Source organism: Macrobrachium rosenbergii, chromosome 45, assembly GCF_040412425.1.
Source record: "Macrobrachium rosenbergii isolate ZJJX-2024 chromosome 45, ASM4041242v1, whole genome shotgun sequence".
In the NCBI taxonomy this organism is placed as follows: domain Eukaryota; kingdom Metazoa; phylum Arthropoda; class Malacostraca; order Decapoda; family Palaemonidae; genus Macrobrachium; species Macrobrachium rosenbergii.
Window position 1 is genome coordinate 17065207 of NC_089785.1, and position 14497 is coordinate 17079703.

The 14497-nt window shown below is 37.6% G+C and overlaps 1 protein-coding gene across 2 annotated transcripts in view; it reads left to right on the forward strand.

Moving 5' to 3' along the window:
- The window catches only part of LOC136829721 (putative fatty acyl-CoA reductase CG5065), a 69299-nt gene extending 58888 nt beyond the window's left edge, over window positions 1–10411 (forward strand). The window contains exons 2-8 of one of the 2 annotated variants that reach the window (XM_067088524.1): window positions 1215–1274; window positions 3213–3377; window positions 4165–4248; window positions 5375–5630; window positions 6593–6791; window positions 7722–7961; window positions 8443–10411. In XM_067088524.1, the coding sequence (XP_066944625.1) occupies window positions 1215–1274; window positions 3213–3377; window positions 4165–4248; window positions 5375–5630; window positions 6593–6791; window positions 7722–7961; window positions 8443–8905 (1467 nt within the window). In that variant the 3' untranslated portion in view covers window positions 8906–10411. The remainder of the gene's footprint in view (window positions 1–1214; window positions 1275–3212; window positions 3378–4164; window positions 4249–5374; window positions 5631–6592; window positions 6792–7721; window positions 7962–8442) is intronic. The other variant, XM_067088525.1, reaches the window with a different exon arrangement.
- The last annotated feature ends 4086 nt before the right edge of the window (window positions 10412–14497 follow it).

Here is a 14497-nt window from a genome sequence, read left to right on the forward strand (position 1 = left end):
AATGAGGAACTTCTGATCATAGACGTTGTACCAATAAACATCATTGAATGGCATGACTTGTTATTCTACAGTACATGTGTGGTTTACATATGTTCACACATACACACACACATATATGTATGTATATATATATATATAAATTTATATGTGTATGTTTGTGCGAGTCACATATATATAGATAGATAGATACATGGATAGATAGAGAGATAGATGATAGTGTATCATAAGGTAAGGCAATGTAATGTGACATTCCAGCTTTTAGCAACTCATGTATTCCAACGCAGGCTTCATAATAGTGTCCTGTCAAGCTGCGGGTGTAGATTATTCATTGAATCCCTGTGTTTACATTATACACAAATCTTATGGTGAGATAACAATTTTTTTACTGTATTGTTATGTTTATAGTGTTTAATGTTGCTATGTGCACGGTGCGTGCTTTTGACAATGACGGTATCAACAGCCAAATGTTTTGCATCCATTATATTTGGTAGTGAATTATGACATACACAAATTCATACTGATCCCAGTGCATCTGTACACGCACAATCACTCACATATGATCAATACAGATGGTCATCACAGTTTAAGGAAATGTTTTCACTCATATTTTCCAGTATTAATCACAAACATGTTTTCCAGTACTAACTACACACCTGACTACTTGCTACAACTACTTTTGAAATCTTCCGACAATCTGTAACCTTGGTCTCTGAAAGTGTTCGGGCGGTTGGTCTTGAGTCTCTCTCTCTCTCTCTCTCTCTCTCTCTCTCTCTCTCTCTCTCTCTCTCCTTGCCCTTTCTTTCCTGTCAGTGGGTCTACCAACACATTGTCCTCTTTTGTTTTAATTTTGAAATTTTTGTCTTTAATCCACACCAAACACACTCCCTGGCAAGGCTGCGTTCATGGTGAAAGTGTTCTACGTTATTCCGCGTTAATCAACTTTATTTTTATGGTCTTTTTCCTGAACCCTGATGCATTAACGTATAAATATAACGTACTTCGATTCCACCTATCATCACAATTTTCTTTCGCAGTGTTAGAACAAACCAGCACGGGCTCTTGCCTGAAAACAGCCCGTCACTTTCGCCATGAAGGCAGCCAGCAGTTTTTATATATATTTATATATCCCCATAGTGGGCACGAATTCCCATTTTCAGTTGATTTTGACCAGCATGTTCTCAGAATGTTAACTCCAATTATCATCATTTTTGTAGGGTCCTTTTGAACCATCACTTTCGTCCTCTCTCTCCGGAGCAAGTAACCAGAGGACTACGGTAAGTGCGGGCTCTCCACAGGCAGGTAGAGGCAGCCTAACATCCAATGAATGAAAAAAGATAAAAAACAAAAGCGATGGAGAAAAGTGCTCAGTATTAAAGACTTCTCGGGGGAGGACTCTTGAGGGGACACTCAGACAAACTGGTAACTTTGCACCCAATCATCAGCTTTGTAACTTTGCTAACGCCCAAGAGCAGTTGGAGTCCTACGCCTGATCTGTCCGAAGCCTTTGAGGAGTCCTTCGGTCGATACGCCTGGCGTCCTAGGATCAACAACAGTGCTTATGTAGTCTTAGTGATCTAACTGGCTGATGGCAGACAAGGCACCATGACTTGACAACAAATCTTACTTTTTAAATCGTTAGTTTTGGACCCAAAGTAAATATCTTCAAGTCAGAGGCTTAGTACCAAACTGCAGCGACAATAAAACCTCAGATTGGAGGAACAAACCTTATTGCGCAGGCAGTTTCGAGACGTCACGTCTCCTCCTCATTGTGGACAATACTGCAAAATCACAGTAAAGAAGGGACGTGGCGTCTCGAAACTGTCTGCGAAGTATAGTCGTGGCCTCGAACTTGTGGTGGTATTGCAAATCTCACCAAGATTGAAGACGCGAACGAGAGGTTTTAGTCCGCCCTACCATGCCTCACTGGGAAGTTATATATATTAATTAAAGCTTGTATGCCATAGACAATATATGATTGCTATAAAAGCCGGTGATGGTATAACTAAAAGTTTATTTTAATCTATGTGTCTCCATGTTGTTTCTGCATGACATCACACCCACCTCTCCCCACGCTCAGGACCAAAGGACTGCCTCACTGTGACCCTTGTAATGCTCTCCTGGTCTTTCGAAATGAGTTGTTTCTTAATAGCCTGGGATGACACGTGGACCTTCATTCTGCTTTATGGTAATGCTTGTTTTGTATTCACTGACTTCTCGTCAAATTAAAAAGAAGAAGAAGAAAGACTAAAAACAAAAGAGAATGGAAAGAAAATCCACGTGTGATCTCTGACTGAAGTTCTTCTCCCCTCAGGTGGCGTCTACGTGTATCTTGATCTGAGATGCATTTCCTTGCTTTATTTTGTGTGTGTCAAATGAAACACGAATCTTACGTAGCAATGTCTATTTTGTTTCCAAGGTTTTATTCTGTAGCCTTTTTGACCTGTACATAAACTTCCGCACCTCAGTGCTTTTCCATCTGTGTCATTTTCGTAAAACTTTTTTTCGAAAACCTACTGTATCGCTTCTGGCGTCTTCGACTACTTTTTTATTTATTTTATTTGCCTTCCCATTTCCCAGCTTACGTAAATGAGTCGATTTCCTTCACGATTCTCATTGTTGTGTCACCTATTCCTTTGCTTACGGAGGTCCTAGATACATATTATAGGCTGTCCCTAGAAGCCACACCATAGAAGGCTTTAGTATTCTAGATGTCATTGTGTCTGTTAAAATTTAGTACCCTAGATGTTACTGTGTCTGTTCAAAAAAGTGATCGTCATTCTTCCCTTAAAAGGTTAACTGAATTTCTTGCCTGTTATAATCATGTCTGCGTTATGTCTGTGTCGTCATAGCTTCTCTTGTTTATAGTGTCCGCGTCGAGAACTCTGTGTATACCAAGAGTTAGATTAAAAAAAAAAAAAAATCTCAATATTCCCCATTCAGTGAGACTTACGATCAAAAACTTTTGCTGTGATATTTCTTCTGTAAAATCATGTTGGTATATCAGTTCTAAGTGTAGCTTTTATACATATATATATTTTAAGAGTTAATCATCTCGAATAATTTACAACCTGCTAATTTTTGGAAGTGTCATTTAACTTGAAGATCCCCAAACACGAACAAGAAAGTCCGAACGGTCGTGGATACCTATCGCACCATCGTTCCCCTGCCTTGGACTGGCGAGCGTTAATCTGAATCTTCCCTTTCGCTTCCAGCTCTTCGACAGAATCAAACAGACGCAGCCGGAGGTGCTGCAGAAGGTGTTCGCCGTCAAGGGGGACATCACGATGGAGGGCCTGGGGCTCACTGACGAGGACGAAGCACGTCTCTCCGAAGAAGTCCAGATTCTCTTCCACGCCGCTGCCACCATTAATTTCACAGTAAGCTGCTGCTGTCCTCTCCAATGATAATAATAATAATAATAATAATAATAATAATAATAATAATAATAATAATAATAATAATAATAATAATAATCATCATCATCATTATTTTCAGTACGAGTCCATATACATGGACTATACAAAGTAAAGGCATTACAGTATATACACACAAACTGGATACACGAGTTAAAGTGATAAAAATGATAATTGGCAATATCACACAGTTGCTGAGGTAGTAGTAGAAAAAAAATAGTAATTGTATTATTGGTAATGACAGTATTATTATTATTGAGAATAATAGTAAAAATATTAACAAAAATCATATTAAAAATTGATAGAAATTAAAAACAGATTCCTACAAATTAATTTCCTGCTAGGGACCTGAGGTGGAACGTAGAAGTCAGGTCCAGAGGGCCAAACACGAAAAAGTGAAAAAAACAAGTCTCAGTGATGATAATAACATTAAAGATAATAATAATAATAAGTAATCATATTAGTAAACACAGTAATACAGTACAATAAAAAACAACACCATCAATAATAGTAATAGTGATAAAATAATAAAAATAATAATAGCAGAATCAGTATATGAAACTTTAGAGATTTGCTCATGTCTAGGATTCATTGATCAACATTGCTTGAACATTTCATCGTGTGAAGAGATAGTGCATAACATGAATTACATGAACTATATTGCAAATACCAGTAAGGCATAATACTGACATCATTTTACTGCTTATTGGCGAATCTCATAATGCTCAATCCTTCAATCCTTCAATTTCAGGAGCCAATGCGTGTTGCAGTCAACATGAATATGTTGGGAACCAAACGTGTCGTGAGCCTTGCCAAGAAAATGACTAACTTGCAGGTTAGTGTATACAGCCACCGAATGCTATTATTATTTATTTTGTTTATTGGTCTTACGTTGCCTGCAGCGTTTTCATTAGTAAACCAACAAATCAATCCTGTGAGAACCTCATAGTTTCTTACAGGATCAATGGCACCGCATTCGAACAGGTTACCTTGACGCTGTCACTTGTGTGGGAATACGACAGTGATGCTGCTTCGTCAGGTGAAAGCAATGCTTTGGTGCACTGAAGGGGTTACCTTATGCAGACCCAACTGTCCAGGCTTTTTGCGTCCATTATTGTTCCTCGCGGGAGGATTGCCAATGAATCTCTTTTGGTTTGGTTGAGGGAGGCAATCCTTAGGTCCTATAGGTCAGGCTTGACACGGAACAGTTCTTCTCATTAAGGTCATTGCATAAGTTATACATTACCTCTTTATGTCCTTTTAATGACAATATTTCTTTGTTCAGACAAGCTGATAGAGATTAAATTACTATATAGCAAATTAGGTAGTATAGATAGTACTACAGATTAAAGGAATAACTTCTCACATGATCCAAGTAAAGATAACAAATTGGGTATGAGTTACAGGGATCTACAGTATTTCCAGCTCAGGATCCCCACTTGGATGAATTAACAGCTGAAAATTTCAGGATCGGTTACCTCCCTCCTGGGGACTTACTCACCATGAGTAGATATCAAAGTTTGTATTTAGTCTCCTCGACAATTTACTGCTTAGTGGGACTCCGCTCATTCCAACCCCTTCAGTTATTATGCACCTTTAGCCAGCAAGCAGCATAACCACTACTGCACCACTTATAATGTGGTTCGGATTCCACAATAAGCTGGAGATCCCGTTGCTAAGTAACCCATTGGTTCTTAGCCACGTTAAATAAGTCTAATCCTTCGGGCCAGCCCTAGGAGAGCTGTTAATCAGCTCAGTGGTCTGGTAAAACTAAAGTATACTTAACTTTAAAGCTATTTTATAATTTGTCCTTATTTTGTAACCTTTTGTTGCTTTTTTTTTAGATTTTCTGGCCTTTTTCTAAAGAATATTCATATTTTATGAGCTGCAGATCTCCATCACTGACTAACATTGCTATTTAATTTTTGTAAGATAAACTCATCCCAAGATATTTTTCACAGGCTTTGGTGCACGTGTCTACAGCGTACGCCAACTGCCACCTTCAAGAAGTCTACGAAGATCTGTATCCAGCACCTATGGATCCAGGACGACTCATTCAACTGACAGAATGGCTAGATGACAAACTCTTGGAAGAAATCACTCCTCGCTTGGTCGAGCCCAGACCCAACACTTACACTTACACCAAAGCCCTGGCAGAGCATCTGCTCTTCAACGATGGTGAAAACCTTCCCATTGCTGTCATTAGACCTTCAATCGGTGAGTCTTTTAACCTTAGTTCTTTATTGCCAAGAAATAAACAGAAAGAGAGTACAATAGAATGTAATGTATAGCCCCTCGGATATGCTTATTGCCCTGAGTCAAATGCATTTTTCTGTGTTTGAAAGTGACATCACTATCATTTTATCAGAGGTTGAGATTGTGGATGTCTGAGTGGAAATATTTATTGAGAACGCATTTCTTTGGCTTCAGTTGAAGAATTAATGGCTTGGAACAACCCATGACTTTGCTAGAACTGTTGCCTCTTTCTAAATTAACAGTCTGTGTGATGATAAATTTCATCTTTTTAGTTCCATTTTTGGCTCTCCATTATTTAACTTGATTTTTTTATGTGAAGTTGCATTCATGTAGCGAAGTCCTTAGGCATCTCCTTTGCTGAAAAACATTCTCTTAAATGAAACTTTTGCATAAAAAAACTAGCAAAATAGCTGGTTTTCCATCTGTTGAGTGAGTGACTCGCGAGTGATTTGAGATATTGCTTTAACAGACACAGGTAGTGTAGTCTAGAGTACCACAGAGAGTGATCTAAGTGATATTTCCTTGACAGATACAGCTAGAGTACCAAAGAGTGTTAATGCTTTGACAGGTACAGCTAGTGTAGTCTAGAGTACCACCGAGTGTGATCTGAGCGTTAATCCTTTGAAAGATACAGCTAGTGTAGTCTAGAGTACCACAGAGCGTTAATTCTTTGAAAGGTACAGCTAGTGTAGTCTAGAGTACCACAGAGAGTGATCTGAGCGTTAATCCTTTGAAAGATGCAGCTATTGTAATCTAGAGTACCACAGAGAGTGATCTGAGAGTTAATCCTTTGAAAGATACAGCTAGTGTAGTCTAGAGTACCACAGAGAGTGATCTGAGCTTTAATACTTTAACAGACAGCAAGTGTAGTTTAGAGTACCACAGAGAACACCTTAAACTGTGACTGACATTTTACTTTGCAGTATGTGGATCATGGCTGGAGCCAGTGCCTGGATGGGTGGACAACCTTTTCGCCTTCACTGGACTTCTCGTAGGAATGGGAAAGGGCGTCCTGCGATCTCTCTACGTCAGGGATGACATCAAGCTGGACTTCATTCCCGTTGATGTTCCCATCAATCTGATGTTGGTTGCTGCCTGGAACACAGCAGTTCAAAGATACAAGTCAGTGTGAAAATTTTAACGTTTGACATTCATTGTCTTTGCATGTAATAAGATAAATATGCTTGTCTTTTAATTCTCGCTTAGTTCTGTAGTTTGAATGGAACTTTTTTTTTTATACTCCGTTTCAGTAGAAATGACTTTGACACTCATTACTACCAGGGTTGGCCGAGTAAGTCCTATTCATAGTAAACCGCTGAGGAAAACTGTTTACAGTTATGAAAGTATAGTAAACTGTTATAACTCAGCACTTTTAATAAATGGTTACATAAGAAAGAAAGGTCAACACGAAAGCATTTTTTCATATTAGGTCACGCATTTCTGTCGTTTTCATTAAATTAGAAACCAAAGTCATGATCTAAAATCTGACAGTTCCGTGTGGACTAGTCTGACAAATTCTACATGGCGTCGAATATAAGGTTTTCTCTCTGTTCCTTTCTCTTGTGCATGAAGCACTAATACAGGTTTTATTTGTTGTTCTATTTTGAGCATTGTGGTGTTAGTAGTAATAATGATGTTAGCTCAATTCAGTTTTAAAAAAAGTCCTACAATTAATGGAATGGGTCTGGAAAATGCAATATTTCTCTTATTCTGAGAGATATTTGGGAGCAGTTTTTAAGAAAATACAGTACATTATTATTATTATTATTATTATTATTATTATTATTATTATTATTATTATTATTATTATTATTATTATTATTATTCGAAATTAACATATATAAAAAACAAGAGGAAAGCTCATTAATTTGGTATCGAAGCTTCCAAAGCACAGAATGCCCACAAGAGAAGAACAAGAGTAGAACATTGCAGGGAAAAGATGAACAATATACTAATAAAAAAATAAGTCAAGACAAACACGCCATCAAAAGATAACTCGATGCATGCGGAAAGAATCATTGAGAAAACTCACAGGTACATTTCTTCCCACAGACCTGACACCGTTCCAATCTTCTGCTGCTCTACCGGCTCCCAGAAGCCTCTGACCATGAAGGCCCTCCAGGATTACTTGAAGAGGTCCGTCCGGGCTTTCCCATTCAACTCTCCCCTTTGGTATCCAGATGGATCACCCAAGAACTCCAAGTTCATGCATCAGCTGCACGTTTACTGTGTTAATATCATACCTGCCTACATTGCTGATTTCATCATGAAGATTCTTGGAAAGAAGCCCATGTAAGTATGGATATCAAAGGCCCAGAGGATGGCTCTGGCAAGAGACAAGTCATACACTGACTGCGTTGATTCAGAGTTTCTTTGTTTTTTTTTTTATGTAAGTCGATGAATTTAACGTATGGTTTTACATTAAGTCGTGACATTAGAAAAAGATAACACACGCAATAATAGAATGGCCTTTGAAGTCTATGTATATTTTGATGATGTTCATTGCATATAGCCTGTTCAACAGTGAAGGATATTTATGTTAATTTCTGATTTTCATTTAGTAAATGAAAAAGAGCTGAGTAAAGACCCATTATCCTTCCCGATAACTTTTCACTTGAGAAATGTTCTGGTTAGAATAGATTCTCTTGCCTTTAGTGATAGCCAGGATGAATATTTCAAAATTTCCACAGCTTAGAGAGTACATTTTCATGTTGTTGACATGAAGGTGATTCTTGACCTTGAAAAAGTACCTAATGCCATGTTTTTATTTCAGTGCTGTGAAACTGTGCAACAAGATGGTCAAGGCTGTGAGTGCACTAGAGTACTTCATGCTGAGAGACTGGACTTTCCATACTACAAAGACCCAGAATCTCTGGAAAAGCCTGACACCAGCAGACCAAAGTATCTACCACTTCGATGTTTCAGACTTGGACTGGGACGACTACATCGAGTCTTACCAGAAAGGCTGCAAACAGTACATCATGAAGGAAGAGCTGTCCTCCGTCCCCTATGCCAAGAAGGTCATGCGCAGAATGCACATCCTTCATCGCCTGGTGCAGGTGGCGATGATGTACGGAGTGTGGTGTCTTCTTTCCAACGAAACAGCTACAGCTTTCTACACCTCTTTCTTCAACGGTGCCGCGCGGCTCTTGTCACTCACCCCCGCTTTCGTCGCAGCAGAAGAAGCAGAATTGTCAGATTTGCCGGAAATGTCTGCATTGCCCGAGTTGTCATAGGGGTTCCGTTCTGCACGCTCACAATCAAGTCAGCCAGTCGCCTAGGATGTACTTGGGCCCACTAAGCGTGAAAGACAATTTAGTTTTGTTCTATGACCAGAAGGAGGAGGAGCCGAGTGAATCAAGTGTTAACCATCTGTGTGCCATAGAAAATTAAATTGCAACTAGGGCTTAGTACAGGAAGTACAGTCATATCTGTAGCCTAGGAAGAGAGTTGTGGCCAGGGTGACGACATCCGACGGGGCAACGTGCTTGACTGACATCAGGATCAAACGGGCAGCTTACAGGAGCCAGAGCCCGTGCTGGCACAAGGCCAGCTTCATCTAAAACAACAACATCTACCTCGTGAGCTTTTGACTTAAGAGACTGAAGGAGTCTTCACCTGTGTGCTTCAACAACGAGGGCATTTTCTTGCTTGCTAAAGTAGTGATACCTAAGTGTGTCATTAGTCCATGCCTTTGCTTACTCTAGATTCTACTGTACTGTAATAGCCTTGAAAAGAAATTGTCTTCTGAAGGAAGAGTCAAAGAGGTATGTTTGATTTATCACTGAAAGATTCTTCTCAAAATAAAAATTAAAAAAACCCACGTTAGAATATTCATCACAAAGGCAATTTGTGAATCACTGTAATGCAGCTTTGCAAATGCTGTTATGGTCATCATAAAAATGCTCAATATACCAGCGTTTTATGGTTACAAAGGTATTAGTGATATAATACCTCTAGTTGTACATATATTAAGCGTGATGAAAACTTTGCCCAGAAAATCTGATCTGTACGTTAGCGGTTTTCTTTCTGTGAGAATTGTGTGCTAACACGGGATTGGTTTGTAGCAATTATTGTACAAGAACTGTTACAAACAAGTTTCCCCCCTTCTGATACAGCTATGTATTCTTTTAAATGCTGGTATAGTTTAAGTTTGATGGTATGTTTCCTGAGAACTTGTGTTCTAAAATTTGAGTTTTTTTTTCATTTGTTCTTTGTAACGTTTTTCATTTCTTTTTCGTTGTTCTTTGTAAAGGTTTGAAAACAAAGTACAAAGCCCAAAAGGAAAGCACTTCTGAGCTGCATCTTCAACTCCAAAAAGATTGAGAATTCTCAAATGTAATTTCTGTAACGCTTCCTCTCATCTTGGACTTACTTTTAAATGATTTTTTTACGAGCGATTTTGTCTCAAGTATCAGGAGCATAAGTCTTCATGTGCAGTATTTGTTGTGACAGAGAATGAGATTTCAATTGATATTTCTTTGTTGCAAACTTGAACGTTTTCTTCTCTTCATTAATTTATCGTAGTTTTGCTTTTCGGTTAAGGCACATGTCATGCCATCAAGACTTGATATTGTATAGTTGCAAGCAAATGCAAGAAAATGGATAAGAAGCATTCTTGACTGAATCCCATGTAGGTGACGTTGGCGGCATCTGTTTCATTTAGTGGGGTGACATATGTCTTAGCTGTAAGTGACATTGTTTTCTGTAGGGATGTCTAGTTATTAAACATGCAAAGTTGCCTTGGAACCTTTGTATCTTGGCCTCTGCGAGGGAATTGCACTGTTAGTAATTCAAAAAGTGCTGTTCGGTAGTCAATACGAAAGGTACTACTTCAGGAAGACCATTTCATAAAGTCTGTTCTTCAGGAGCATATGCAATCCCATTTCCGTCTCAGAAGAGAGGATGTTATCGAGATGTTTTTATTCATATTGGCTGGAGTAAACAGCACTTGTTCCGAAAAGTCAGTAACCCAATCTATTGCTAAAATGAATAGAATGTTTATCCTCCCACGTGGATTAGGTTTTTGTAGTATAGATTCTCAGAACTGAATGGAAGTGACGTATAATTGAACAATTACATAGCAGTATGTATGGCTATAGTTTCTGTAATTAGCACGAAGGTTAATACTCACGGAACCAAAATTAATATTGTAGGAAAAGTTCATTTTTCCCTCTTAGTGATGACTTGGTGACAGTTTGGCTAAATGGGAGAGTCAGTCCCTTTGTAAAGTATCCGTGAACAGATCAAAAAGGATTTATGTCACAGAGGAATATTAAAGGGACGTCTCCTTTTTCTTCTTCCTCTTCCTCTCCTGTGGCCCTGGTGCAATGGTTCTAACGGCGCATATAATCATCATAACCAAAACCTTTGAACGTAGAGTAAAAGACGTATTTTTTGTTGTTGAATGTATAACTCTACAATATACCAATGAGAAACATGCAGGCAGTGTTGTTTTAATGTTGTATCGTACTTTAACGTTCCCCGTCTCAAAATTTTTTACTATTGTTTCATGTCATTTTGTTGATTATGTCGAAGCTCGTCAAAAAGCAAGAGCAGCTTGTTCTGTGATGCCTCATGAGATAAGTGTTGCTTGTGAACTCAAACTTCGCGTGCATTGAGGCGCATCGTATACGCCGAGTCTGGTATGACAGGTACCGAGACTGACTCTCTTCAATCTCGCGTCTCAAGTTTGTTTTCTCGCTCGAGCTGCTGCGAATGTGCAAATCTGTCGAGTTTCTTCTCAACCGCTCGCAATATCTGCTTTTGTATTCTCATGAAGGAAAAAGATGAAACAATATTAAAAACTAGTCTGACGTAATATTTAGTAACTTGTTTATTTTTTAATCTTAAGTTAGGGTCTTGTACATAGTTTCAACCAATTTTTATTTTTCTTTTATTAACAGAGTAAAATACATCGAATATTTTCGCGTGAGCGTCGAATATTCCAGCCAGCGCTCACGCGACTCTTGTCAGAATCAAATGTGTCATGTATGAGAACCACTAATGGTGACCTTCTCATTGCGAACTGAATCGAGGGATGATTTTGAGTATATTGTTGCTTCGGCTCAGTTGAATGCAAATCTACTCGACTCTTTCGCAAGGGTAAAAGCAAGACCAGTCAACGCTCTTTATACATTTGAATGAAGTGCATGCCAACAGGATCACGTATATGAATGTCCCTCACATAAAATGTATTCTTCCATCAACAGATCAGATAAAGTTCTGTCAACTCAATAACAAACTTTTTTTTTTTTTGTAGAAGGAAGGACTTTTTCTTTTTTGTAACATTATATCATGCGAGGCATGTTATGTTTTCATTTTGCAATGCAAGTTTCTCAGGACCCGTGTGCAGTATTATAATTATCAGGTTTTTTCATTATATGGTCGCAGTGTCGATGATGTCGTGGGAATTCCTGAGTTCCGGAGAAGCTGTGGTGACATATGAATGTATGCCTTCCCTGTTGTTTATATATATATATATATATATATATATATATATATATATATATATATATATATATATATATATATATATATATATATATATATATATATATATATATATATATATAAGTAACCACACTTCAATTCAGTTGTATTTCGAGCCAGTCGCTTCTTGTAAAGCCACATATGAAACGTTTTTAATAAAATGACCATCAGAGATTTTTAGCATCAGACTTTGAAAAGTAATGAAAAGAAATGTAAACAGTTTCATTGTTTCTTTGCATTGGAAAGAAACATGTCACAGTTATTTTTTCATTTTTTTTATTTTGAACCAATTGTTTTTTATAATATACCAATACAATATATTTTAATTCTCTATTTTTCTACTTCTTGACACTTATCTTTTTAATCATAAATAGAAGTATTGTAGTATATAGGTTTACTTCCTTTCCATGTATGATAGACATATTTTTCTATTGTTAAGTAATACTTGTTTTGTATAGATGATAAAAACTGTATAGCTTACATACCACATACATGTACAATAACTTTTTTTTATTTATAGCATTTTGACTGAATAAAACTTATAAAGGTTTCCAAAGTTCATTTTCCTGTGCTCACTCCAGTATCCTTAAAGTATGTCAGTTAATATTAGAATATCTCGGTAATATTGTGTATAAATATGAAAAGTTAATCTGCAGGTCTCATAGAGTCATTTTGGCAGAGTGGGAAATCTGGGAAATAGAGGAAAAAATAAAGCCAACTCTTTATCTTATACAACATAGTCTAAGGATAAAAAAATCTACGGTTAGACTCACCATCGTTTAACATGGGGGGGGGCACCCTTTACCACTATTAGCCTGTATGTAAACGTACCTCCGTTCCAAGTACCTGCAAGCGTCCGTGAAAGGTATGATACAAAAGGGAATAGGAAGATTCGTGTGAACCCCCGAACTCTACCAAGGCATGGTTCAAGCCCAAGGTGGAAGAAGAAGGTTGGGGGTGGGGTGGGGAAGGGGGCCATCTGGGCCGGTCCTCACGCCCTCAGCTGACAAATCGGCGATTTGGCAACAGCCATGCAAAGATATATACGTATATATTCATTTTTCCTACGATATAATACTGGAGTGCAATTGGTTAGAGAGATTTCGATATGTCATCTTGTTTCCTTTCTATCACATATTTGAGGTTGGCTCAAATGTTACATATTAAAATAGAACCGCGTTACACATAATGATTAGCTGCGTTTGTAATTGCTAGGCGTCTCTCTCTTATCGAGGAATTAAAAGTTATCATTCAGTTGGAAAACGACCCCCTAGCCCCCTGTGGCCACAGGGCTGGAACAGATGCCTGTTTGGAAAAAGAAAGCATAGTTTCCAGCTAAGTCATCTGGAAGAGGAAATTCCAGAGAAGCTGCTGTCTTGCACCCAGAGCGGCATTTCCGTAATGTCAGAGCAAAATATCTCAAGCAATGGGCAGAAACACTTTCGCTACTTAAATATTGGAGTCATTTCAAAGTATATTGTATATTTTAGAATTATATATATATATATATATATATATATATATATATATATATATATATATATATATATATATATATATATAGAGACAAAGAGCTCAAGGTATATTTCATAGAGGGTCCGACCATGATAAACATTTTCTACATTTTATTCCTATGTTTTGCAAATCTTATTTACATCTGGGAATTTCTACAAATTAAAAATAGGAATAATCGACAAAAACAGACTGAATTAAAAGCCACAATTAATTAAGACATAAAAATACTACAATCCATATCGAACTTACAAAATGATTCACCACAATGGCATCAGATCCAAAGAATTCGTATCACAGAATATAAAGAAATCATATTTAACAATTATATACTCATAGCACTATCCAGTGGCAGAAGCGAACTAACCTGCTGGTACAAAGTTCAGAATGGCGTTGGAATATGCCAAGATATGTAAAGCTTAAATTGAAAATGAAAACTTTACTTTTTCTGGCTAAAGTGAGAATCAAACTGATTTGCTTGTGCAGGAAGCACACTCAAAATTAAATAGCTTTTTCCCGAAGTAAGCACACTGTTCTTCCCTACTCGGTTGTTTTCATCTTGATGCTTTAATTTTTCCCTTCACTTTCCCCGTTGTTTTCACTTCTGTCTGTACATTATAGCAGCCGATATTATTGAGCCTAATTACGATTGGTGGAAACTTCATCCTGCTTTCCACCAACGAAAAATAGCGAGTTTACTGTGTAGTTTGTAATACGAACGGGACAATACCCTTGTATACATATACCCTTATACAGAAATCAGTCGTGAATCGAACTGTAAAACTATCATGAAATGATAATATATAATATAAAATCTAATATGT